General features: G+C 37.7%; 2 protein-coding genes across 2 annotated transcripts in view; both read right to left on the bottom strand.

The window, feature by feature from the left end:
* The window catches only part of LOC126358260 (ATP-sensitive inward rectifier potassium channel 12-like), a 139,370-nt gene extending 130,963 nt beyond the window's left edge, over nt 1-8,407 (bottom strand). Inside the window, exon 1 of the mRNA XM_050007532.1 lies at nt 8,226-8,407. Coding sequence (XP_049863489.1) covers nt 8,226-8,254 — 29 coding nt within the window. The 5' untranslated portion in view covers nt 8,255-8,407. The remainder of the gene's footprint in view (nt 1-8,225) is intronic.
* A 10,639-nt stretch (nt 8,408-19,046) lies between these two features.
* The window catches only part of LOC126358244 (otoferlin), a 288,211-nt gene continuing 281,257 nt past the window's right edge, over nt 19,047-26,000 (bottom strand). The window contains exon 32 of the mRNA XM_050007531.1: nt 19,047-19,176. Coding sequence (XP_049863488.1) covers nt 19,144-19,176 — 33 coding nt within the window. The 3' untranslated portion in view covers nt 19,047-19,143. The remainder of the gene's footprint in view (nt 19,177-26,000) is intronic.

Raw genomic sequence — 26,000 nt, 5'->3', positions numbered from 1 at the left:
TCACATGAGTCACCTGAGTACAAATGACAGCTCTGCATTTTACCTTTTTACCTTTATACCTTGTGTGCGCAATACTACTGCCATCTGTGTATGTCAGTATTGCTATCCTATGACTTATGTCACCTCAGTGTAAGCCACATAGTTGGGCATAGCATACAAACATCAAGTTGTAATTCGGCGTGAACCACCCTTGTGTAACTCTTGTATTTATTAATATTTCACTAATATTTGTTTCACCTGCAAATATTGTGATTCTTGAATAGGCTTTTGAAGTTTTTTTTAAACTTGCTAAAACAGATATCCACTGCTTTTCATTACTGTCCAAATTGTCAGTTTACTTAAATAACGCTTTCACAAAGTCTTTAAAAGCTATCTTTGTTTGCAAGTTGAATTGCCGTCTTTTTAATTCCATTCACTTGCATTTTCTCCTGAGCTTAGTATTGGAAAAAAAATGCAGGAGTTAATGCGAAATGTTGGTTCAAACCCTAATTTTGTCACCAAGGTTTGTAATTATACATCAGTAATGAAATTCACACAATGCGAATTACAGGCTGATCCCTTCAGTAAGATTGTGCCCCTGTATGGAACAAGGACGCGGAAGGAAACCGACCTTAACATTTTTTTGATTACGATGTGATTTGGAGGTTAAATTTTACAAAAATAGAAGCATTATACTGTCGCTGAGCTCAAACAGACAAAGTGATATTCAGTTCAAGGTTGAAGTTATACAGGCTCTCTACAATACGAAGAGAACGGCTCAAAGCGAACAAGTCAGGACTGTCACATTTTATAACAGTACGTCAAGTTGTTTACTTTGGAATGTAATTGACTTCTAACAAGAATGCCACCTGATCTTATGGCATTCTGTTATCGTGTGTGATCTGGAGAAATGCTAGCCTTTAAAATTTTACAGTATTTAAAGAAAATAAATCTTTTGAATAAATCAAAATAAACATCACAAATATAGCAAAAATATTTCATTGCAAGAAACTCAATAATTATTACTGCTGTGTATAAGCTGACTGGCACATTCACCCTGTGAATAGCGCAATCACAAGGCTGCAGATATAAATAATTGACGATCTCCAGGTCCCCGGAGACAGCGTGCTAAGAGCACTGAAACATTTTGCTTCATGCAGTGTGTCCTATAGACTAGCGTACGTTCTATGGTTTCGGCCACATTCTCGTATTTAGGGATGAAACCATATTCGAGTTTTCAGCCTCTTCGTTTCCTCCTTGTTTTACAGATGCATGTTGAAAGTAAGCCAGTCTGGAGCAATTCTGGACGTGTAGGCTGCCGCATTGTCCTGCTGAAATTACACAAGTCCGTCGGAATGCACAGTGTACATGAATGGATGCAGGTGATCAGACAGGATCAGAGGTCCCATATCACTCCATCTGCACATGCCCCGCACCATTAAAGAGCCTCCACCAGCTTAACAATCCCCTTCTGACATGCAGTGTCCATGGATTCATGAGGTTGTCTCCATACCAGTACACGTCCATTCGCTGGATAAAATTTGAAACGAGACTCGTCCGAGCTGGCAACACGTTTCCAGTCATCAATAGCCCAATATCAGTGTTGATGGGCCCAGACGAGGCGTAAAGCTTTGTGTCATGCAGTCATCAAAGGTACTCGAGTGGACCTTCGGCTACGAAATCCCATATCGATGATGTTTCTTTCGCACGCTGACACTTGTTGATGGCGGAGCATGGAAATCTGCAGCAATTTGTGGAAGGGTTGCACTTCTGTCACGCTGAACAATTCTCTTTAGCTATCGTTAGTCCCGTTATTGCAGGATCTTTCTCTGGGCGCAGTAAAGTCAGAGATTTGATGTTTTACTTGATTTCTGATGTTCACAGTACACTCATGAAATGGTCTACGGGAAACTCCCCACTTCATCTCTACATCGGAGATGCTTTGTCCTATCGCTCGTGCGCCGACTACCACCGCATTCTAACTCATTTAATCCCGATAACGTGCCATTGCAGCAGCAGAAATCGATCTAATAACTGCGCCAGATGCTTGTTTTACACAGACGTTGCCAACCGCAGCGCCGTATTCTGCCTGTTTGCATATCTCTGTTTTTGAATAAGCATGCCTATATCAATTTATTTGGCGATTCAGTGTATAAGAAGTGCAGTCTCTTGATATTTTGCTACATTTATGTAAAGGTTGCTTCCAATTTCGGATAATGTCATCAAGGTAGATATTGGACACCCTTGTGTAACTCTTGTATTTATTAATATTTCACTAATATTTGTTTCACCTGCAAATATTGTGATTCTTTAACAGGCTTTTGAAGTTTTTTTTAAACTTGCTAAAACAGATATCTACTGCTTTTCATTACTGTCCAAATTGTCAGTTTACTTAAATAACGCTTTCATAAAGTCTTTAAAAGCTATCTTTGATTGCAAGTTGAATTGCCGTCTTTTTAATTCCATTCACTTGCATTTTCTCCTGAGCTTAGTATTGGAAAAAATGCAGGAGTTAATGCAAATGTTGGTTCAAACCCTAATTTTGTCACCAGGTTTGTAATTATACATCAGTAATCAAAATCACACAATGCGAATTACAGTAAGATTGTGCCCCTGGATGGAACAAGGACGCGGAAGGAAACCGACCTTAACATATTTTTGATTACGATGTGATTTGGAGGTTAAATTTCACAAAAATAGAAGCATTATTCTGTCGCTGAGCTCAAACAGACAAAGTGATATTCAGTTCAAGGTTGAAGTTATACAGGCTCTCTACAATACGAAGAGAACGGCTCAAAGCGAACAAGTCAGGACTGTCACATTTTATAACAGTACGTCAAGTTGTTTACTTTGGAATGTAATTGACTTCTAACAAGAATGCCACCTGATCTTATGGCATTCTGTTATCGTGTGTGATCTGGAGAAATGCTAGCCTTTAAAATTTTACAGTATTTAAAGAAAATAAATCTTTTGAACACAAATATAGCAAAAATATTTCATTGCAAGAAACTCAATAATTATTACTTGCTTTTTAAAAGATAGAAATGTAAATCACCAAAAACTACGTGAAGTACAGGCGTCCTTTTTGTCGTTGGGGTACACAATTACTCGTTGAATTGTCCCAGCTGGAATACTACCAATTTCGTAATGAATTTGGTATTTTAATTTGTGCTGCAATCTTGACTTAGTTGTGGAGAAAGACAACATTAGCACTCAGTGGACTGCACAGGTGGATGCCTGCAAAAGCTCTTATGGTTACAGTAGACAAATCAGTTCCCTTAATCTACTTCACACATTATTGAACAGGAATGTGCCAAGACGTTAACGTAGGGATGTACAAACTGGCATTAAAAATACTGGCGAATATTAATAGACAATGAGCGTAAGTGGATCAGGCGCATAAAAGAAATCGGAGAAAAGACTGGAGCAGGAATCAATGTTCTTCGTGAAGTGTCCTTCGTGAAGTGAAATAGAATTTGGCTGTGTACCACACTAATTAAAACGTACAGGGCGCTGCTAGACCATATTTTGGTTTTGGGTATCTATGCTACGAGTGGACGTTACAAACACTATTCGTCCGAATTAATAGAATGCGAAATAAAGCGCTACGAATACCCCCTGGAGCCATGAATTTGACGCTTTCCAGAACTGTCGTTATATTTGCGCTGCTTCAGCCTATCAACTACATTTAAAATATGACCAAGTGACTAACCATTCCTTCATTTAAGCAATCGGCAATATACGACTCATATCGACCCACCATTCCGTAAAGAAGTGATTTCCATCGATAACAAATATATTTATTTAAACTAGTAGTCGATAGCTCAATCACCTGTAGTATTATCAGGCCAAAGTTGTGGACAAAATGTGCGAACTTGAAAGATAAGACGACTTTTGTATAACGGAGCAACTGCTGACAACCAAAACAATTGTATACAACATGAGCTCTTGAGCAGCCTCAGAACAATGGGATTATTATACACTGCGGGTCAATATTTGACGAAGCGAACTCTAATGTTCGCACAAAAGGATTGGATTATACAAACAGTCATCGGCAGTGACAATAACATCATAGGCAGCAGTGTTGGAGAACTTAAGATACGCAGAAAGGAGCGCCAGACGATACTACTGTGGCTTAGTCGGTTTCTTGATCGGCATTATCCCTGCAAAAAAGTACATTTCTAGCGCAGTCATAACCCTTGTAGATGGGGTATGTTGAGAGTCGCTTGGGGACTGAAAGCTATAGGAAAGAATGTGGTACTTCTGTGAGTGAAAGCACAAGGTAACATTTACTATAATGAAAAGGCAGACCAAGGAAAGTCGAGCGTTAGCAATCACGCATTTATGTGTTAGCAGCTTTAAGAGTTAGTCAATAGACTAACAGTCGGAAACAATCTGACTGATTGTATGAACTTAGTTTCTAATACCTAATAGATACAAAAACAGGCAACCACACAAGAAAAATTAATATGTAGACAAATCTGGTGAGCCTGGAGAAATATCACCGAAATGTGGGGCGACACTGTTACTGAAAAATATTGTCGCACAGTTGTAGTTGATAGTTTTGTAGTTGCGACTTCGCATCATCTCGTTGAAAGCAGACGTGGCGAAGTTCGCTGGAAATTGTGGCATGCAGATGCAACAGGAGGCTGTAGCATCTCATCATTTCGATACAAAGTAATAGTGTAATATCCTCCCAATTCTCAAAAGGAAAGTCCTATGACACCGCTCAATGGAAAAGATACCGCCTTGTCAAATTACAGTTGTATAAAGGTCGTTGATGAATGGATTAGGATCCCTGTCTGCACACTACCGGTAACCGATCATTTTTACGTAACTTATAAGATGAATATAAGATTAGAATCACGAAAGAATATTGCACTCGTGGAAGAGAGACGTCAGAATCAAATGTGGATTCTGACCACAATTATTTGGTTATGAACAACAGATTAAAACTGAAAAACTTGCGGAAAATCCGAGAGATAGGGCCTGGATAATTTCATAGAAAGGTAGGATTATGAGAGTTTCAAAGGGAGTTCTAGGTAACGAGTGACTGAAACGGATAGATGGAGGGGGGGGGGGGGGAAGAATACTATAAAAGATGAATGAGTAGTTTGGTGAGATGAAATAGTGAAGGCAGCAGGCGATCAAATGGGCAGAAAAGCAAGACCTTTTGAATAACACGTACCAGTACACATTTCAAAAGATCTTGTTTGTGTATAGCTCTGTATATTTCCAATACATTTCTTATATGAGATGAATGGGAAGTGTAAAAATCCTAGAGAGTAGACTTTCTGCAAAGGAAGCTGAAAATACCTCAGGAAGAAACAACGGACTATTGTTAGAAAGTGCGACTGTTGCTACATGGAATTAAAAGCAACACAAAAACGAAATTTCGTGCCATCCGATTTCGTCACTGATACAGAACCGGTATTTTATGAAGCAATCAGATTACAAACATGACGTAGTAGATTCAGTACTAACGTGTTTTGAGGAGTTAGGTGCATCCGCATCGATTGAAATCTAGGTCTCATTGAAAATGAGTGTCGGGGGACATCGTAGAACATTTCTGAGTGACGCACTCATAATTAGTTACACGTCTGAACAACGTTTGTCGATGAGAGTGTGAGATAAAATACAGTATAACGACATTAACATGTTAAAGGAATAAAATGAATTTGTCAACTACGCACCACCTGAATGGCACTCTATGTCGGAAGTATTTGCAATACGCGACAACTCAAAATGGTTCAAATGGCTCTGAGCACTATGGGACTTAACGTCTATGGTCATCAGTCCCTTAGAACTTAGAACTACTTAAACCTAACTAACCTAAGGACATCACACAGCACCCAGCCATCACGAGGCAGATAAAATCCCTGACGCCGCCGGGAATCGATCCCGAGAACCCGGGCGTGGGAAGCGAGAACGCTATCGCACGACCACGAGATGTGGGCTGGGACTTAACATCTGAGGCCATCAGTCCCCTAGAAATTAGAACTACTTAAACCTAAGTAACATAAGGACATCACACACATCCATGCCCGAGGCAGAATTCGAACCTGCGACCGTACCGGTCGCATGGCTCCAGACTGTAGCGCCCAGAACCGCTCGGCCACTCTGGCCGGCAATACGCGACAGTCAACCCCACTATTTGTCCACTGTAATGGTCTGACATGCTTCTCGGATATGACCCTGAACGGCCACGGATAAGTTTAAACAACCGCTTGAGTACAGCTATTGATCACAAGTTGCCAATGTGATACTTCATCTGAAAAGATTCGATAATTTTGGTTTACATTTACTAACACATGACGATGAATGAATGACAATATATCTGCATTTTTTGACGTCTTAGTAAACGAATGGTAGTCAAAGTGGAGCTGTGGACTTAGGGATATCGTAGGCGAGTCAAATTAATATACGTAGCGGATTTTCGCATCAGCAGATGCAATGTCTGAGCAGCTGGAGTGGACGAAGCTATTCCATTTATTTCCGTCTATCCCTCCCCATGTGAAACCTCCACATAATACTCCCTACAGACCACTCGGACATTGCTGAATAAACGTCTTCCTATAGCCCATTATCCCATCCATTTACTACCCAAATATTTACCCTCTTGTGCAACTCCCTAACAACATAACCACAATATTTTTCTTCTTCAGTAAACAATGTAAGTTTCTTTATTACGTTTAATGTAAATGATCGTCTCATTTAAATTAAATCGTGAAATGGCAATCATCTTTATGCTCTGTTTTCAAAATCACTTAGCTGAAGAGCTGGAAAATTATTGGCCCGTTCCGCGCTCCTGTGTAGCGAGCCCATAAAATAACAGATAAAAACGAAATTAAAAAACGTATGCAATTAGTACAGCTCCACAAAAGTGCCCTGTCACCTGTTGCATGGTATACCCAGCCCTTTTCATCACTTCTTCCATCTTTCTGCCCATCAAGAGCGTTCTTGGTTGTTTCTTGACTGAAAACGCATGTGATGGGTTTACTCACAAGCTGGATCATCAAGAGATATAAAAAAATGGTTCAAATGGCTCTGAGCACTATGGGACTTAACATCTATGGTCATCAGTCCCCTAGAACTTAGAACTACTTAAACCTAACTAACCTAAGGACATCACACAACACCCAGCCATCACGAGGCAGAGAAAATCCCTGACCCCGCCGGGAATCGAACCCGGGAATCCGGGCGTGGAAACCGAGAACGCTACCGCACGACCACGAGCTGCGGACAAGAAATATCATCAACGAAACACGAAACCTCAGAGATACTTCAAACGACAATTTGATTTTGCTTTTTCACGTGAAGAATACGGTTACAGCTTGGATCGCAAAGACGATTCTCCTTTGTTTTTTGGCGGATTGCGGAGGCGGAGAGTTGGATCAGCGACGTGACTGTAACGACATGAAACTGAAATCGTTGGCTTGTGCCTATATTAACCAGGAATGACATAACATTTTTTTGTTTTTTTTGTTTTTGCTGATTCTTGGATGATGCGGCATTTTTGTTGTCCACCAGTGTGTTTCGGGAAGTATTGAGGGTGATCTCATACAGAACGGATTTCGCGTCAATATTGACCTAGCTATCATTAGTCAACAGGGTTATACCTAAATAGCTCGTCTCTGATATTAGTGGATAAGCAGTCAAACCACCGGTGCAGAGTTGGCGGCAAAACATTTTGTTCGACATCAAGTAGGTATTTGTGAAAGATGTTAATAAGGTATAGCAATCTCATCCACCGAAACTGAGTACGAGAATTAGACGTCTCTGAAAATTCAATTCACACCGACCTGTAAGATCGCTTAGAGATGGAAAAGCTTTGTTCTTACTGAGTCTCACACTCCTTGTCAAACAGCATGTTAACTATGAAAACTTCCTGGCAGATTAAAACTGTGTGCCGGACCGTGACTCGAACTCGGAACCTTTGCCCGCGAAAGGCAAAGGTCTCGAGTTCTAGTCTCGGTCCGGTACACAGTTTCAATCTGCCAAGAAGTTTTATATCAGCGCACACTCCGCTGCAGAGTGAAAATCTCATTCTGCCAGCATGGTAACTAAGTTGCAAAACGAGTGCTACGTTTCCCAAACGGATCTCTCGCATTTATAAAGCACAGAACTGGTGACAAATGCCGCATACGATTTTTAGCTTGTGCATTGCAACTCGCAGAACATTTCTTGCATCGAAGCACCTTTTTTTGAAAACGTGTTTGGTAGACTTGAATATCTGGGTCACCCACCTCATGACTATAGCACTGTCCTCCTCCATGCCACTCCTGAGCTGCTGACTACCCGCCAGCGACTGCGAATTCAGTAGCGCCGGCTGGAGCCGTGGGCGTCTACAGGCTGCCTAGGCGCATCCTCGCGGCGATCTGAGCAAACACTTCTGCGGAGGGGCTGACAGCCAGTCCTGCTACGAGACAAGGCTTTTATAGCTGTCCCACCAGTTATTAGTAACTCACATCGTGCGATCGCTATAAATTTTGTCCACACTCTCACGTGCATGCGGCACGCGCCAGCTACGAATCGTCACGAAATTGGATGTAATTTAAAACGGTCGTAATTTCAGCACTGTTCAAGATATCGCAGTGAGTGTGGTGCTTGTGTACTGATAACGGATGAATAAGCAACGCAGTCGCCAGTAAAGGGGGAGAAAGATTGTTACATAATTGATACTATGCTTTTCGTAAGTCTAGTATATTCATGCTGTGAGAATATGTGTTCTGTCTTGCAGCAAAACAGTTGGGGTGTCAGGAGATCCAGTTTGATAAGGTTGAGCTGCGGATATTTTTGCTCGCATGATCTCTGTAGCCCGTAATCAGCGAAGGATGTTAAACGTCAGAAATAAGTAACGTAATCGTCACTCTCAACCACAATGTCTGGCAGTATCACTGAGACCATCAGTCGACTTCCATTTGTGCCTACTATGTTGGAACTACTGACGGACTTGGGAGAGCCAGTCCTGACAAAACTCTACCATCTGGTGAGCAAGGTGTATGAAACAGGCGAAATACCCTCAGATTTCAAGAAGAATATAATAATTCCAATCCCAAAGAAAGCAGGTGTTGACAGATGTGAAAATTACCGAACAATCAGTTTAATAAGCCACAGCTGCAAAATACTAACACGAATTCTTTACAGACGAATGGAAAAACTAGTAGAAGCCGACCTCGGTGAAGATCAGTTTGGATTCCGTAGAAATACTGGAACACGTGAGGCAATACTGACCTTACGACTTATCTTAGAAGAAAGATTAAGGAAAGGCAAACCTATGTTTCTGGCATTTGCAGACTTAAAGAAAGCTTTTGACAATGTTGACTGGAATACTCTCTTTCAAATTCTGAAGGTGGCAGGGGTAAAATACAGGGAGCGAAAGGCTATTTGCAATTTGTACAGACACCAGATGGCAGTCATAAGAGTCGAGGGACATGAAAGGGAAGCAGTGGTTGGGAAGGGAGTAAGACAGGGTTGTAGCCTGTCCCCGATGTTATTCAATCTGTATATTGAGCAGGCAGTAAAGGAAACAAAAGAAAAATTCGGAGTAGGTATTAAAATCCATGGAGAAGAAATAAAAACTTTGAGGTTCGCCGATGACATTGTAATTCTGTCAAAGACAGCAAAGGACTTGGAAGAGCAGTTGAATGGAATGGACAGTGTCTTGAGAGGAGTTTATAAGATGAACATCAACAAAAGCAAAACGAGGATAATGGAATGTAGACGAATTAAGTCGGGTGATGCTGAGGGAATTAGATTAGGAAATGGCACACTTAAAGTAGTAAAGGAGTTTTGCTATTTGGGGAGCAAAATAACTGATGATGGTCGAAGTAGAGAGGATATAAAATGTAGACTGGCAATGGCAAGGAAAGCATTTCTGAAGAAAAGAAATTTGTTAACATCGAGTATAGATTTAAGTGTCAGGAAGTCATTTCTGAAAGTATTTGTATGGAGTGTAGCCATGTATGGAAGTGAAACATGGACGATAAATAGTTTGGACAATAAGAGAATAGAAGCTTTCGAAATGTGGTGCTACAGAAGAATGCTGAAGATTAGATGGGTAGATGACATAACTAATGAGGAGGCATTGAATAGGATTGGGGAGAAGAGAAGTTTGTGGCACAACTTGACCAGAAGAAGGGATCGGTTGGTAGGACATGTTCTGAGGCATCAAGGAACCACCAATTTAGTATTGGAGGGCAGCGTGGAGGGTAAAAATCGTAGAGGGAGACCAAGAGATGAATACACTAAGCAGATTCAGAAGGATGTGGGTTGCATTAGATACTGGGAGATGAAGAAGCTTGCACAGGATAGAGTAGCATGGAGAGCTGCATCAAACCAGTCTCAGGGCTGAAGACAACAACAACGACAACATGTTAATTAAGAGTCAATGATCTTCGCTCATAACGTTTTAGAATTGATAGAGATAATTAAAAGATAATCTTTTGTGTGTCAAAAATCTGTTAAAGGCACAAGTTTTCAGAAAGAGTTTCTGGAAATATGTGACTTGCCCTATGCTCTAGCCATTTTTCATTGACCTAACGTCTATGAATTTCTTTCAGTGTTTGAGTGAAAGAAACCCTTAACTCTCCCATTAACACTATGATTAATTACGTAGTTTGTGTAGAGAGAGCAACATATCAAGCGTATTAAATACAAAGATGAGTATTCAGGGAAGAAAAACAAAATTTTAATATGGTGTTAATTGCACAACAGAAATAGGAAATGTTAATATGCTTTTAGTTTACTGTGTTCTTGATAAATTTGAATTAGTTCTGCACATTAACTTTAATAATGCCCAGGTCGTGCATAGAATACAAAGCTGCCTGAAATATGTGGACAGCATCTAAATATTAAGCTCCTAATATAGAATATGTAAGGTAACAGCTGTAGAGAATTCGATTACGCCTGTCGTGGCTGTTACAGAATCCCACCGTAAATTGTGTGAAGGTAGGCCTCAAAGGCAGTTCGAACTTTGTAATCGGATGCTTGTAGACATCTTAGCTATAAGTGTACAAACTTTATGCGACAGAAAAAGCAGTCCACCGAAACTGAGCAAAGTAATTTGCTACAGAAGCAGAACCAGTTCTATTCTTTTGTGATAATGGCTCGTTTTTATCTCTAGGTATGTAGAGATGAGCGGACAAGAAAACTATGCAACATATTCATGAACACAACCACCGAACACAAAACTGTGGGGAGGAGTAGGATGGGGATGGGGAGGAGTAAGTGCAGCTTCGATGTGTGTTAGTAATGACCCAGATCTGCAATATAGTACCTCTACTGTTGATGATTACTGCACTGTTGATGCTCATATTAAAACTTCTAGTGGTATGCAGCTGTGTACCGTCCACTAGACAGTGATATCAAAGTTTTTTCACAGGTCTTAGAAAAAATCTAACTAAATACAGGATATTGGTATTAGTTTCTGGAGACATAAATGTTGACGTGGAGTAACGATAAAGACACCTTAACAACGTAACCTGCCTAGTTCCTAATATTATGTTATCACTTCTCTAAAGTACTGAAGGGACCTAGGAAATGCCATTTAGATCCTAGAGATGATGAAGGGAAACTCCGGATCTAAACTTCCCAAGAGTAGAGAGGGGGCGACAGCTTTATGTGACGGCCATGGGCGTCAGCAGTAATTTATCCAGGAGTGGGGCGGGGAAGGACAAGACTGAAATTGTTTCGGGGCGTGTCAAGACACAAACAACGTAAATCTACAATTGTGAAAAGGAAAGTTACTTCTCAACGTATAGCGGAGATGCTGAGTCGCAGACAGGCACAATAAAAAGACTGTCGCAAATATAACTTTCAGCCAGTAAGGCCTTTGTCAAAACTGGACGACAAACAGACAAATACACTCTCACGCAAACGCAACTCACACGCACATGACTGCAGTCTCAGACAACTGAGGCCGCACAATTGGCTAAACGAGAAATTTAGCGAAATCACGGAAACTCACTTCGAGAAACTTCCTGGCAGATTAAAACTGTGCGCCCGACTGGGACATTACAAATATCGGGCTGTCATTTATTTATTTACTTTCGTGATCCTTGATGCGAGGATATCGCTGGGATGTAGAACATGTCAGATTTTTACAGTAATAACCATGTCTAAATGGTCATGAGGCTTACAAACTGAGTCATATATAAACAAATACATGAAGTTCAAGTGTTCAACCAACAACACAAATTATGGTAGTAACAATGATTACACAAACAAATTACAACAACACATATTATAGTAGTAACAATGATTACACAAACAAATTATTAGTCTCACATTCTAATACATATAAAAAGCAGTCCGTCACCAATTGATACGCCAGTGATACATAATCAGTTCTTATAGGAATGATTAAAATTAAATGCATTGTACTAATTGTGACACTTTGTCAAAAAGTCCTGTAAATAGCAGAAAGAACTATTCAAAAAATAAACTTTCAGCTGTTTTTTTTTTAATTTAGACATATCCCCAATGATTGATTTATCATGAAATGGAAGTTTATTCTATACTTTCATGCTTGAATAATGTACTCCTTTCTGTATCGTGCTGAGATTTTTTTTATGTCTTTGTGGGGATCATGTTTACTTCTTTGTTTACTTCTTGATTCATGATCATGATGTTCAAGTGAGAAAAGGTACTAATATGGCATCATAAGGATCCTGAGCTGTTTGAATAAGTTTAGTCTACAGCATCTGGGGTGCGCTCTAGCCATAGTTCTGATGACTCTTTTCTGTGCAAAAGACTTTGTTTGCTCGTGACTGGTTACCCCAAAATATGATGTCATATGTCATAAGTGTATGGAGCTTTAATTGTTTCCAAGTCACAAACAGATGAAATTGAGCGAATGACAGATGCTGCTGAATTCAGTCTTTGACATAGGTCGTTGATGTGAACTGACCAGTTTAGATTATTGTCAATGTGTAATACCAGGAATTTGGAAGACTGAACTCTCAGTACTTCTATGCCACCACATTTAATTTCAATTGCTGTTTGAAACTGAATGACTGAGTCTTGTTTACAGTAAGTGACAGACCATCTGAAGTGAATCAATCTGGAGCTTCTTTGAATATAGTGGCTGCAGTGTTTTCTAGACTGCATTGGGTGTTTCGTCAATCATACTGGTTGTACCATCAGCAAATAGTGTGAAGTGTGCTCTTTGTGTCATACAGCAGGGAAGATCATTGATAAAGATGAGGGAGAGTAATGGGGTGAGCACTGAGCCTTCTGGCACTCCACATTTTACTGTGCCCCAGTCAGAGCACTTAGGTGCCATTGCAGATTTGTTCAGTACTACCTTCTACCATCTAGATACAACTCTAGCCACATCCTTACTTTAACATTTAATGCCTACTGCTCAGCCTTCGTAAGTAGAATTTTGTAATCTACACAGTGGAATGCTTTAGACAGATAACAGAAGATTCCAACTGGTGACGTTTTATTGTTAATGGATTCAAGGAGTTGAGAAAATGAGAAAATGGCTTGTTCAATTGAATTACCCTTTTGGAATCCAGACTGATTTTTGATAACGATTTTTTTAAAAAGATGATCCATGATTCTCTTGAATATTAGTTTCTCTCGGATTTTAGAGACTTGTTAACAGTGAAATAGGCTGGTATTGGAAACATCATTTTTTTTCACCTTTTTTGAACAGTGGTTCTACAATTGCGTATTTGAGTCTACTGGGGATAGTACCATGATTTATGGACTCATTAAATATGTGGCAGAGAACTTCAAAAATAAATCTGCAGCAGTGCTTCAGTAGTTCGGTAGATATATTAACCATGCCAGTGGAATTTTTATTTTTCATTTGCCTTGTTACCTTCTCAGTCTCTTCGGTTGTAATATAGGGTACATGCATCTGATTAATTTTGTTCCGCACTTATTTTTGTAGAAGACTCGTGGCTTCAACTCTAGTCCCTTTACAATCAACTTGATCTCCTATTGTCAAAAAATGGTCGTTAATACTGGCCACTATATCGCCTTCATCTACCATGCTTCCATTATTACACACTTCGGTACTGTCTGCATCTTCTGTAATTTTTCCTGTATCCCTTTTGCGCACCTTCTAGATAGTTCTTACTTTATTATTTGAATTATCAATTTCAGATTTAATAAACATGCACTTGGATTTTTAATGACGCTCTTTAGGATGCTACAGTGTAATTTGTAGTGCTTCCTATCCTGATGTTTGTTTGAATTTCTGAATGAGACATAGAGCATTCTCTTTGTTCTACAGGACGTTTTGATTCCCTTAGTGAGCCATTGTCTCCTGTAATCACTCAGAATGGACCTTTTTGAAATTCTCTTGGGAAATACAGCATCAAAAATGGTAACGAATTCATTCAGGAATATGTTAATTTATCGTTGACATCTGTAGCCTGATATACTGTGTTCCATTCCAACTGCTGTAAATTCTGAAGGTGTCCAGATTCTCTGATTAGTCTAAAAGCTCTACTGGCAAAACTACTAGCCAGGTTTACATCATGCATTTTTAACAAATGCCCATCATGATCACAAAGGCCATTTTAGATTTGTGTTACATATATGTTATCAATTCTGTTATTGTCTACAAAAATATTGTCAATCAGAGTTGTGTAGTTGTTAGTCATCCTTGTGGGAAAGTCAACAACTGCCCTCAGATTAAAAGAGCTCATTACATTCTCAAAATCTGTTCTATCATTATTACTGGTAATGAAATTTACATTAAAACCGCGAAGAATGATTATTTCTTTGTGTTTTGAGAACAGGCGAGTTGAAAGTGATCCTATTTGTTTGAGGAATATACTAAGCTTTTCTTAGGGTGCTCTGTAAACAGTAATAACATAAACAAGCATAGTATTAACGTGGAGTTCCATGCAAGAAACCTCAAAATGTTGATCAACACAATAACTTTTTACATCTACAGACTTCTACATTATATTATTTTTAACATACATTATTACTCCACCTTTATCGCTTGTATTTCTAATATAATAAGCTGCTAGGTTATACTTATATAGTTGCACCATTTCAATCTTTTCTGTAAGATGATATTCAGTGAAACATAATATATGGGAATTGTTAATTGCATCAGTGTCATTAATGCAAACAAACAACTAGTCCAGTTTGTTTCTTAGACCCATTATATTCGGATGAATAAAAAATAGTTTGTCATTTCCTAAACTCTTTGTTCTGATGTCATTGATTTGTTGTAAATTGAAGTTGGAGATTATAGACAGAGTGCCTGCAGATTTTTTACTTAAATTCGTCCTCGAAGTGAGGCTGGGTACCAAAAATCCTGTAGGGTTGTGCATTTCCCTGTCCTTGTGCTTCTTCTGCTTGTCTGTGTTATTGCTGATGATGGTGCAGACACACCAGGTGGAGCAGGGTCTTGTAATGCTGTAGACTGTGGAGGCACTGAGGCTGATGAAGCGTCTACTGACGGAAGGTCAATAGATGAAATTTCCATCACTGAAGCTGGTGAATGCAGGGGGACAACAGTTGCAGGCTTGATGGCTGCGTTTTGAGATTCCACAGTTGCTGCAGCTGAAGTTTGTAGTAGCATTCCTATTGGGTAATTTGTTGTTTGCACAGGTATGATTGGATTTTCAATATTTCTCACAGCTGGCATGGGAACAGGGATAATGTTACTTTACTTGTTGGTAGAATAACTTTCATTTTTTCAGCACATATGGCATCTGTACCCATGCTGTTTCGGTGCAGACGGTGCTTTGTAAAGCGCACCCTCACGGCGCTGTGAACTGGTATGAAAGCTGCATTGGGAAATGATTTACAAAATTTTAGTACTTTCCTGTTAGTGTTCCTGATTTAAATATTAACACACGATTTTTGTTTTGAATCTTGCCTCCATGGAATAGCAACAACAAAAAGGTAACTTGAGGGATATTTCGAAGTCCGTCTTTTAAAACCCCCATCGCCCACCTACTATCATTACAATAAATGTTGTTTACGCCTCGTATTACAATGCACTTGTTTCCAGACTGTAAGGATCTTTCACAGTTTTTTTAGAATTTCCGATAAAGGCACACCTGGCTGGACAATGCCAGTTAAATCAAGTGTTCAGAGAGCATTACGCAAAATTTCGGCGATTCGTTTACCGTGGCTGTCTGCAAGGATTTTTCTTCAGTGCATGGGTGTATGCATGATTTACGTGATGTTCGTTTTTGTTAACCATGTCTGTCACATTTATTTCATTATTACATGCACTGCACAGCTTCTCACCGCCACTTTTTTTTCCTAATGCTGACTTTTGACGATGTTTTACCATTCTATCGAGACTGTGGTTTTGGAAATTTGTGGTAAGCTTCTATGGGACCAAACTGCTGAGGTTATCGGTCCCTAGGCTTACATACTACTTAATCTAACTTAAACTAACTTACACTAAGTACAACACATATACCCATGCCCGAGGGAGGACTCGAACCTCCGACGGGGGGAGCCGCGTGGACCGTGACAAGGCGCCCTGAGCGCGCGGCACGGTGGTCTTCAATGTTCATTTTCGTAACCGAAATTGGTTCACTCTCTTCACTCACGGAAAGAGCTTGAAATTTATTTTTAAGTACCAGTTGTTCAATGGTTTCACTTTCTGGCGATTTTTATGTGCTCAAACTTTTGTTTTTACGTAGTACTCGAGTCCACTCGTTTGAATTTTTAAGCGGAAAAGAATTGGATCTTTCTTTGCCTAACGGTTCACTCATTTCTTTTCGAAGTTCAAAGATATAACTACTCAGTGCACTAATAATTAACTGAAGGCTAGAAATACGCTCCCTTAACGTCACGATTTCGGTCCTATAGTTCGCACACACTTTACTTTTAACGTCATTTTTTTCGTTTTTCGCCGGAACATTATTTATCTGCACACCCAAATCCGCCACCCTTGTCATGTGTATAGCTCTGCCGTCGCACATAAAGTAGAGTTAAGTTCGTTGTCTATAGCTTACGTAAACTATATTTTCATATACTTTATAAAATTAAACAGCAAAAAATAATTGACTTCTAGAAGTGAATAAAACCTCCATCTCCAAATCTTGCTTGTGGATGTCTATGTTGACGGCAGACATAGACAGGTTCAAATGGCTCTGAGCACTATGGGACTTATCTGCTGAGGTCATCAGTCCCCTAGAACTTAGAACTACTTAAACCTAACGAAACTAAGGACATCACACACATCCATGACCGAGGCAGGATTCGAACCTGCGACTGTAGCGGACGCACGGTTCCAGACTGTAGCGCCTAGAACCGCTCGGCCACTCCGCCCGCGTAGACAGGGATCAAAGGATCGTCAGGATGAGTTATCTCCCAGTTGTTTGTTGGGCGGAGCCCTTTAAGAGATGGAAATGAAATAATTTCCGCCGTTGAAGTTCAACAATTTGGACCAACAGTGCCTTGATGAACTTATATATAGTATACCACAATGAACACAATCATACAAAAGGACGTGCGACTGGGTATTAGAGGTACCGGCGTGACAGCAGTCTGGACCACCACCTCTGAAGGTCTTGCTGTATGGTGGTACAACATGCAATGTGTGGTTTTCATGAGCAATAAAAACAGTGGAAATGATGTTTATGTTGATCTCTATTCCAATTTTCTGTACAGGTTGCAGAACTCTTGGAACTGAGGGGATGCAAAACAATTTTTTTATTGTGTGTATTTTTCTGTATTTAGAGTGAGCTGCCACTCATCAAACCAACTAAAAATTTTGTCTACATCACTTTGTATCCTCCCACAGGCACATAATAATGACACCTTCCCATAACCATGGCATCATCAGCAAATAGCTGCAGATTGCTTCTCACTCTATTGATCAGATCATTTTATATATGAGTAAGAACAGAATTATCTCACTTCCTTGGGGACACTTGGCGATACCCTTGTCTCTACTGAACACTCACCATGGAGGACAATGTACTGGCTTTATTACTTAAGAAGTCTTCGAGCCACTCACATATCTGGGAACCCATTCCATATGCTAGTACCTCTATTAACAGTCTTTAGTGGAGTGCTGTGTCTAGCACTTTCTGGGAATCGAGGAGTATGGAATTTGCCTGTTGCCCTTCATCTATTGTTTGCTGGATATTATGTGAATAGAATGGCAAGCTGAGTTTTTCATGAACAATGCTTTCTAAATTAATGCTGATTTGTGGACAGGAGCTTTTTCATCTCAAGGAAATTTATTATAGTCAGACTGCAAACATGATACATATAGCATGAAAATAACTAATTAACATAAAAAGTCTTCTCTTACCACACATGACAGATGAATCAAGGGTGGCATAAGATTGAGAAGGTACATTTGGAGCACAGTCTGGTACAGTCGTGAAGCCAGTAAACAATAACTATGATCACTTATAAAATGTCCAATTGGGCTCTTCTTGGCTGCATCTATAGACATGGTCATTATAATATCACAAGATACTATTGATGCTCTGTGTACTGTTCAATGACATCATGTGGTTCTCAGTCTGAATATAATAAATTTCCTTGAGATGAAAAAGCTCCTGTCAAAGTGAATCATGAACTGTGAGGAAAATGGAAAAGAAGAGAAATGAATAATTTGAAATGTGGTGTTACAGAAGGATGCTGAAAAAATTATATGAAATAAGAAATGGGGATGTTCTCCACAGAATTGGCAAGGAAAGGAGTAAGCAAAAAAACATAAATTAGGAGAATAAACAGGATGATAGGACATGAATAAAGATGTCAAGGGATAGTTTCCATGGTTCTAGAGGCATCCACAGAGAGTAAAAATTATACAGGACAGCGTAAATTGGAATATTATGTAGAACAAATAATTCAGGACATTATGTGTAAGTACTACTAAAAACTAAACCACCTATCTCATTACACTCTCCCCCTTCCAACAGTAAATCTGTTTCCTTTACTATTTGACCTCACCAGGAAAAGTAACAAGATTAAGTAAGTCTAATACATACAACAAAGTATTTTTCCAAGTTCATCACCTTACAGAAATAAATATGTAGTCACTGAGAATTCTGCACTGTTCATGAACCACTTTTTAACACAGGCAATACATGAAATGATGAAACAGTTAATGTATTTCACCTGTTTTATTCAAAATATGATATAATTCTTTACAATGAGACATCTCAAAGTTCAGGATATATACATATTACAAAAGTATTGGTGTTCTCAGATATCTTGTTTGGTGCATAAATACTGCTTCTGTAAGAGGCATTACATCTGTAATTTGCATTTGCATTTACAACCTGATATATTTATATATATATATATATAAACAATTTACATTTCTTAACAAGATTTTAGTGTTATAATGATAGTATACATTTTAAAAAATAAATATTTATGTTTATAATATACACATATTTACAAGTTTACTGCTATTTTAATGTTCAGTTAAAATGTGTAAGTACAACAAAGTTTACAATTTCATTTTTTGCGTACTGAAACACCCATTCTTCCAGAGAAAAACAAAATACACACACACACACATTTATGATGTTTGGCTATACACATTCATTTGTACACATTACAATCACAGCATAAAATTCTCCAAGAGCCTATTTTCAGGACACAGTAGGAAATACAGTAAATTGCAAGATGGCTTATGTTATACGATGTATCTTGCCAGCAAAATACTTAATGGACCAGCCATATAGCACTGTTCTATGTCTTCAAGTAACAATTTAACGCATCAGCAAATTCTAGACGCGTTATACTGATGGTTAACGCTATACAGACTTCAAAAAGCAATCTTATTTTCATTTGTGTTACCACTGTTGTATTATGAAAATAAATGCACTAGGATGTATTATACACTACATTATAAATTTTATCTTGCTTGAACACACGTATTAATGTAATCTAATTCTGATTTTCTTGTTTATTATTAGATTATAATGAAACTGCATCCTATATTTTGTGTTACTTTTATCATGACCATATGAAAATCTGAAAGAAGAGTCAGATAGCATTTTCCCATCTAGATGGTGTTCCAAGTTTGGCACAAGAAAAAGCTCCACTTACTTTTGACCCACAATAAGGTGTGATATCAGTTCATGACTTCATCAGATTTTCATGCATATAATAATTCAGAAAATTGGATAGTTCAAATTTGATATTGTCCAGTTAACTAGAAAACTAATCACACAAGAACCATAAGATTTTTCATTTTTACATGCATATAATAATTCAGAAAATTAGATAGTTCAAATTTGATATTGTCCAGTTAACTAGAAAACTAATCTCACAAGAACCATAAGATTTTTCATTTTTACACTATTTTCAATTAATGGCAGTTTGTTTTTGTTTCAGAAGCTTCTGTCTTTGACATGAAAATTTAAGGGGAAGTAAATCAGCTTTTTTCAGTTGGTAGACAGTGACAATGTGCTACCATACATATCTGATATTCATTTCATCCTGTCTGCTGCCTTTCTCCCTCCCACCCCTCTTAGGTTCTGGGTTACTTTCAAGTAAAGCATGGTACCCATGTGACATAGAAGGAGATAATGATTGTAAAGGTAAAATACTTCTAGCCCTCCTATTTGTGGAGTGGGAGTAGGAAAGCAGTTATATGTAATCATAATTCTAGAAATTTGGAGAAACTTCAACTGAAATTGTTTTACATATGTTTGCTATCTGGAAAAGTATATTCTTGGTGTAAGATGCCCTATTACCCTAAAGGTGTTTTTACACCTGTACAACTTTCCGTGCACACTAGCCACATGCAGCCATTGACTGAAGAGGTAAGGAGCTGCATGCATAGATGCAAAGTAACTCATGCCTCTCAATTGTGTGCACAGGGGCACAACAGTCACCCCATACTAGATGGGGTGGCACACGCTTCTACTCGCTTGTGAGGCAAGCACAGCCACACGGTGTGTTTGTGCATGTGTGTGTATTGATTGGTTGAGTCAGTGTGAAAAGAGGACTATATGTACAAATAATGTAAGAAATAAATGTATTAGTGTAAATTTTTGGGTTAGCTGATAACAGTCTTGATGACATTTAACTTCCAGAGATGGGGTTGCCAGTAGGAAAGGATGAATTTAAAGCATAAGTCTGGAATACTTTGAGTGATTACACAAAATAACTGGTAAATGCAGGGTAAACAGTTAGAATTACTACAAAAGCTGATCAGAAAACTGATAACATTGCTGTTACTTTCAATCAGCGCAGTATGTAGTAAACAAATGTATTGGTATTAATGCATAATACTTATGGGAATAGGCATTTATGGTATATACAGTTATTTCCTTCTGTATGCTCTGCCCACCCATAATATTATTTCTAAACAATATAAAGAAATGTAAGCTAAGCAAACTGCTATATTGTAATGGTGTTCAAAATTGAAATTCTAGTTAATCACAAAATAAATGTTTAGTAATTGATAGTGACAGTGATTCACTGGCATACTCATAATAAGCATATATTGATGTGTAGCACTAATTTATACATGCCAAGTCATGTAAGTCATTCTACAAAGATTCTGGATGATGTTTAAGATTTCTGCATGAACTGTCATTTTAAAGCACAATCAGTTAATATTTTGATCATCTGCATGAAATGTCCAAGTACAGTGTAACCAAGATTAAATAGCAGTCTTTGCAAAACACATTTTTTCTTGGGTATGTTGCAGTTATTCTTATTTCTGAGTTTGCCAATATATATATTTGTCATTTTGTAAACTAAATGTACTATCTTAAGGCAATGCATACGCCAACATAAAACTGATAGTGAACATGCACAGAACTATTAGTGGACATATACTGGCATGCAGAATTGTGGTTACATATTGTATACTCCAGCCAGTTAAAATAATTTTAGTACTTTTATCTCTCTCATAACACTGTGTTTCAATTATTTCTTTCATAACAATATTATTGTACAAATTGCATCAGCACATCTTTTTCCACCAATATTTGTGAATTGTGTTCTGGTTAGCATTAAAATGCTAAAGCTATGTATCTTAGTTTCTGGCCAGATTATATTTTGTAAATAATGTATTTAAATACTATTTATAATCATTTATAGGTTTTTAAAGCAGATAAATAAAATAGAGAGAACTTTAGATAATTGGTCTTCAGTTATACTGAACTAACTCATCAAGAATTAAATATTAAACAATGGAAAGTCCAAGATGGAATAAAAACAGTATTATGGAAAAGATAGATTTCTACTCGCCACATTGTGTATCCTTTACACAATGTGGTTAGAATTACAAATTACATAATATATAAAATTTCAAGTGCATTATTAAACATCAATGATACATACTCATTAATGATACATACATATGTCATTAAACTGTTAGACAAATTCATAATTAACATTTACTAAATATCATTATATTACATTATCATTTTACAAATGTGCACTAATTGTGTTTTTGTTTAATGAATATCATTTCAGCACTGAGAGCAAAAAAGAAACCTCAGTAACTTTGTTGTTGGATCATAAAAGCAGACTATATAAGTTATTTAATATTTTTAAATGTATGTGTCCTCACACATACTGGGTAAAATGAGAAACTGTGAGATGTGCTACTTCAATGCAACAACAAATTTTCTATTCAGATTTCAGGACTTCTGGACAGGTAAATATAGGTTATACGTACATAATCAAATAGGGGTAATGTTGGGGTAGGATTAATAATGAATAAGAAAATAGGAATGCAGATAAGCTACTATGAACAGCACAGTGAGTGCATTATTATAGCCAAGATAGACACAAAGCCCACACCCAACACAATAGTACAAGTTTATATGCCAACTAGCTCCGCAGACGAGGAGGAAATTGAGGAAATGTATATCAGATAAAAGAAATTATTCATATAGTTAAGGGATCCAAAAATTTAATACTTCATGGGGGAGTGGAATTCAATGGTAGGACAAGGAAGACTAGGAAAAGTAGTAGGTGAATATGGACTGAGAGAAAAGAATGAAAGAGGAAGCCACCTTGTAGAATTTTGCACAGAGCATAACTTAATCATAGCTAACACTTGGTTTAAGAATCATGAGAGAAGGTTGTATATGTGGAAGAGGCATGGAGACACTGGAATGTTTATGATGTATTATATAACAACAGATATTTAGGAACCAGGTTTTAAACTGTAAGACCTTTCCAGGGGCAAATGTGGGCTATGACTACAATTTATTGGTTATGAACTGTTGATTAAAACTGAAGAAACTGCAAAAAGTCAGGAATTTAAGGGAATCGGACCTGGGAAAACTGTAGAGGCTGTAGAGAATTTCAGAGAGCATTAAGGAATGATTGACAAGAACAGGGTAAAGAGATACAGTCGAAGAAGAATGGGTAGCTATGAGAGATGAAATAGTGAAGGAAGCAGAAGATAATTAGGTAAAAAAAAACAAGGGCTAGTAGAAAGCCATGGGTAACAGAAGAGATACTAAATTTAATTGATGAAAGGGGAAAATATAAAAATGCAGTAAATGAAGCAGGCAAAAAGGAATGCAATGTCTCAAAAATGAGATTGGCGGAAGTGCAAAATGGCTAAGCAGGGATGGCTAGAGGACAAATGCAAGGATGTAGAAGCACAGATCACTAGGGGTAAGACAGATACTACCTACAGGAAAATTATAGAGACCTTTAGAGAAAAGAGAACCACCTGTATGAATACCAAGAGCTCAGATGGAAAACCAGTCCTTAGCAAAGAAGGGAAAGCAGAAAGGTGACAGGAGTACGTAGAGGGTCTATACACATGTGTTGTACTTGAGGGCAATATTATAGAAATGGAAGAGGACATAGATGAAGATGAAATGGGAGATATAATACTGTATGAAGAATTTAACAAAGCACAGAAATACCTAAGTCAAAACAAGGCCCCAGGAGCAGACAACATTCCTTAAGAACTACTGATAGCCTTCGGAGACCAAGAGATGAATACAGTTAAGCAGATTAAGAGGGATGCAGGTTGCAGTAGTTACTCGGAAATGATGAGGCTCGCATAGGATAGAGTAGCATGGATAGCTGCATCAGACCAGTCTTTGGACTGAAGACCACAACAATAGCCACAGTCTCCAATCGTGTCTTTATGTGACAAAATTACACATCTGAAGGAAATCTTTAGAAACATCTTTTTGTTTCTGCATATCTGAATTGTTTACTCCTTCTCCGGTATGATCTTGAGAACTATGTACTTTTGTTGTTATGATTAATGTTTCTAGTTCTTTAATATTATTCATTGTTTTTAAGTTGACAAAGGAAAGACAGGCATGAATAAAGACAGACAAAAATACTAGGATATGGACTCAGAGATTCCTTCATGTGGTGACATAGGGGAAAGGATTAGCAGAAGTGAAAAATTATTTGTTTCCTTCAACTATGACTTTACAATATATTTTTGTTTCTGCATATCTGGATTGTTTACTCTTTCCCCAGTATGATATTGAGAACTATGTACTTTACTTGTTATGATTAATGTTTCTGGCTCTTTAATATTACTTATTGTATTTATGTTGGCAAAGGAGACACAGGTATGAATAAAGACAGACAAAAATACTAGAATTTGGACTCAAAGATTCCTTTATGTGGTGAAATAGAGGGAAAGGCTTAGCAGAAGTGAAAATTGTCTATTTCCTCCAACCATGATTTATTTTTTGCTGGCAGAAAGGGCCACACAAATTAAAATGCTGACCTTTTGTTCATATTCATGAATGCGCTGCTTTGGAAAGTGGAAAATACATTTGTACTGTCATTCTGGAGAGATTTTTCATTGTGTGCATTTGTTACATTTATTTATTTATTCATATCTGTCTGGAGCTGGGTTTCTTGACAGAATACCCTCTCCTTGTCCTTTCTGTTTAGCTGCAAATTCTTTCCTGGTGAAATTTTGCATCTCAACTATCGTGATACAATACAGAAAAATTTTTGTGTCTCTGTTCATTGGCTCCATATTGGTATTTACACTTAGCAAACATTTTACTTACATACATAAAGTCTGAACTTTTTGTAAAAAGTTGGTGTTTCTAGTTGTGGGACTTATTCACTAGACCTGTTCATCGTTACTCAGAATATAATGTAAGGACATAATTATCTTTTCAAATGTATATCAATAACTCTTGGCTTGTTGATTGTTATGATGTAGCTGTCACGACAGAAAGGTTTAAATATGGAATGTGAACTATCAGAATTAAAGTCATGCTGACTAATTTAGAAATTCATTTGTGCAAAACATGTACAAAAAATGTGTTAAATAATTATATTTGGATTTTAATTATTAGCTATTTATTATGACAGAAATATTATGTTCAATTCATTTTACCCAGCTGTGTCTGATCATGCTTTCACAATGTCAAATAAAGAGCTAGTGTGCTACCTATAGTGATGGCACTAACACTATTATTGTGGATACTCTATATAATTAGCAATAACACAGAAATATAAAAAAAATTAACACTAATTTTAATTAGTAATTTTCTGTGTAGATTTCAACATTAAGACTCTGGTATTGTTAACAGTTTGACCATTTAAGAATAAACCATTCAAAATGTTACAAACAAAAGCAGGTGTTTGTCACATAAAAGTATTATTAAGTATGCATAAAATCAACCCACTCAGTCAGTTATTTTACGCTGCAATTAACTTACAATATTCTGAAAATTAATTTAATAATGCATTTCATGAATAGGCCTCCAGATAAGGAAATATAAAATGCAAAATATGTGACCTGTGAGAATTGTTGTTGACGAAAAGGGGCACTGTTGTGTAATATAATTTGCACAGTAAATTTGTCCCTTTCATGTTCTGAAAAGTTACACCAAGCTGTTTAAATAAAAGGTACATTTATAAAGCATTTGGAAATAGTAATCAGCATAGAATGAGAGCAAAAATATGCTTTTTCTTTAAACATACAGAGAGAAAAATGAACATTTCAAATCATACTCACAAAATATATAACTAAATTACTTTTCATTGTATTCCAGTAAAATGACAGTGTAAAAATTTAATTGAGGGTATAATTAATTGTATATATTATTTTTGAAAGCTTTAGCACAGTGATGACTTTG

Source organism: Schistocerca gregaria, chromosome 1 (genome assembly GCF_023897955.1).
Source record: "Schistocerca gregaria isolate iqSchGreg1 chromosome 1, iqSchGreg1.2, whole genome shotgun sequence".
Lineage (NCBI taxonomy): Eukaryota > Metazoa > Arthropoda > Insecta > Orthoptera > Acrididae > Schistocerca > Schistocerca gregaria.
Note: the sequence above shows the minus strand (reverse complement) of the source record. Positions and strands in the feature narration are given on the sequence as shown.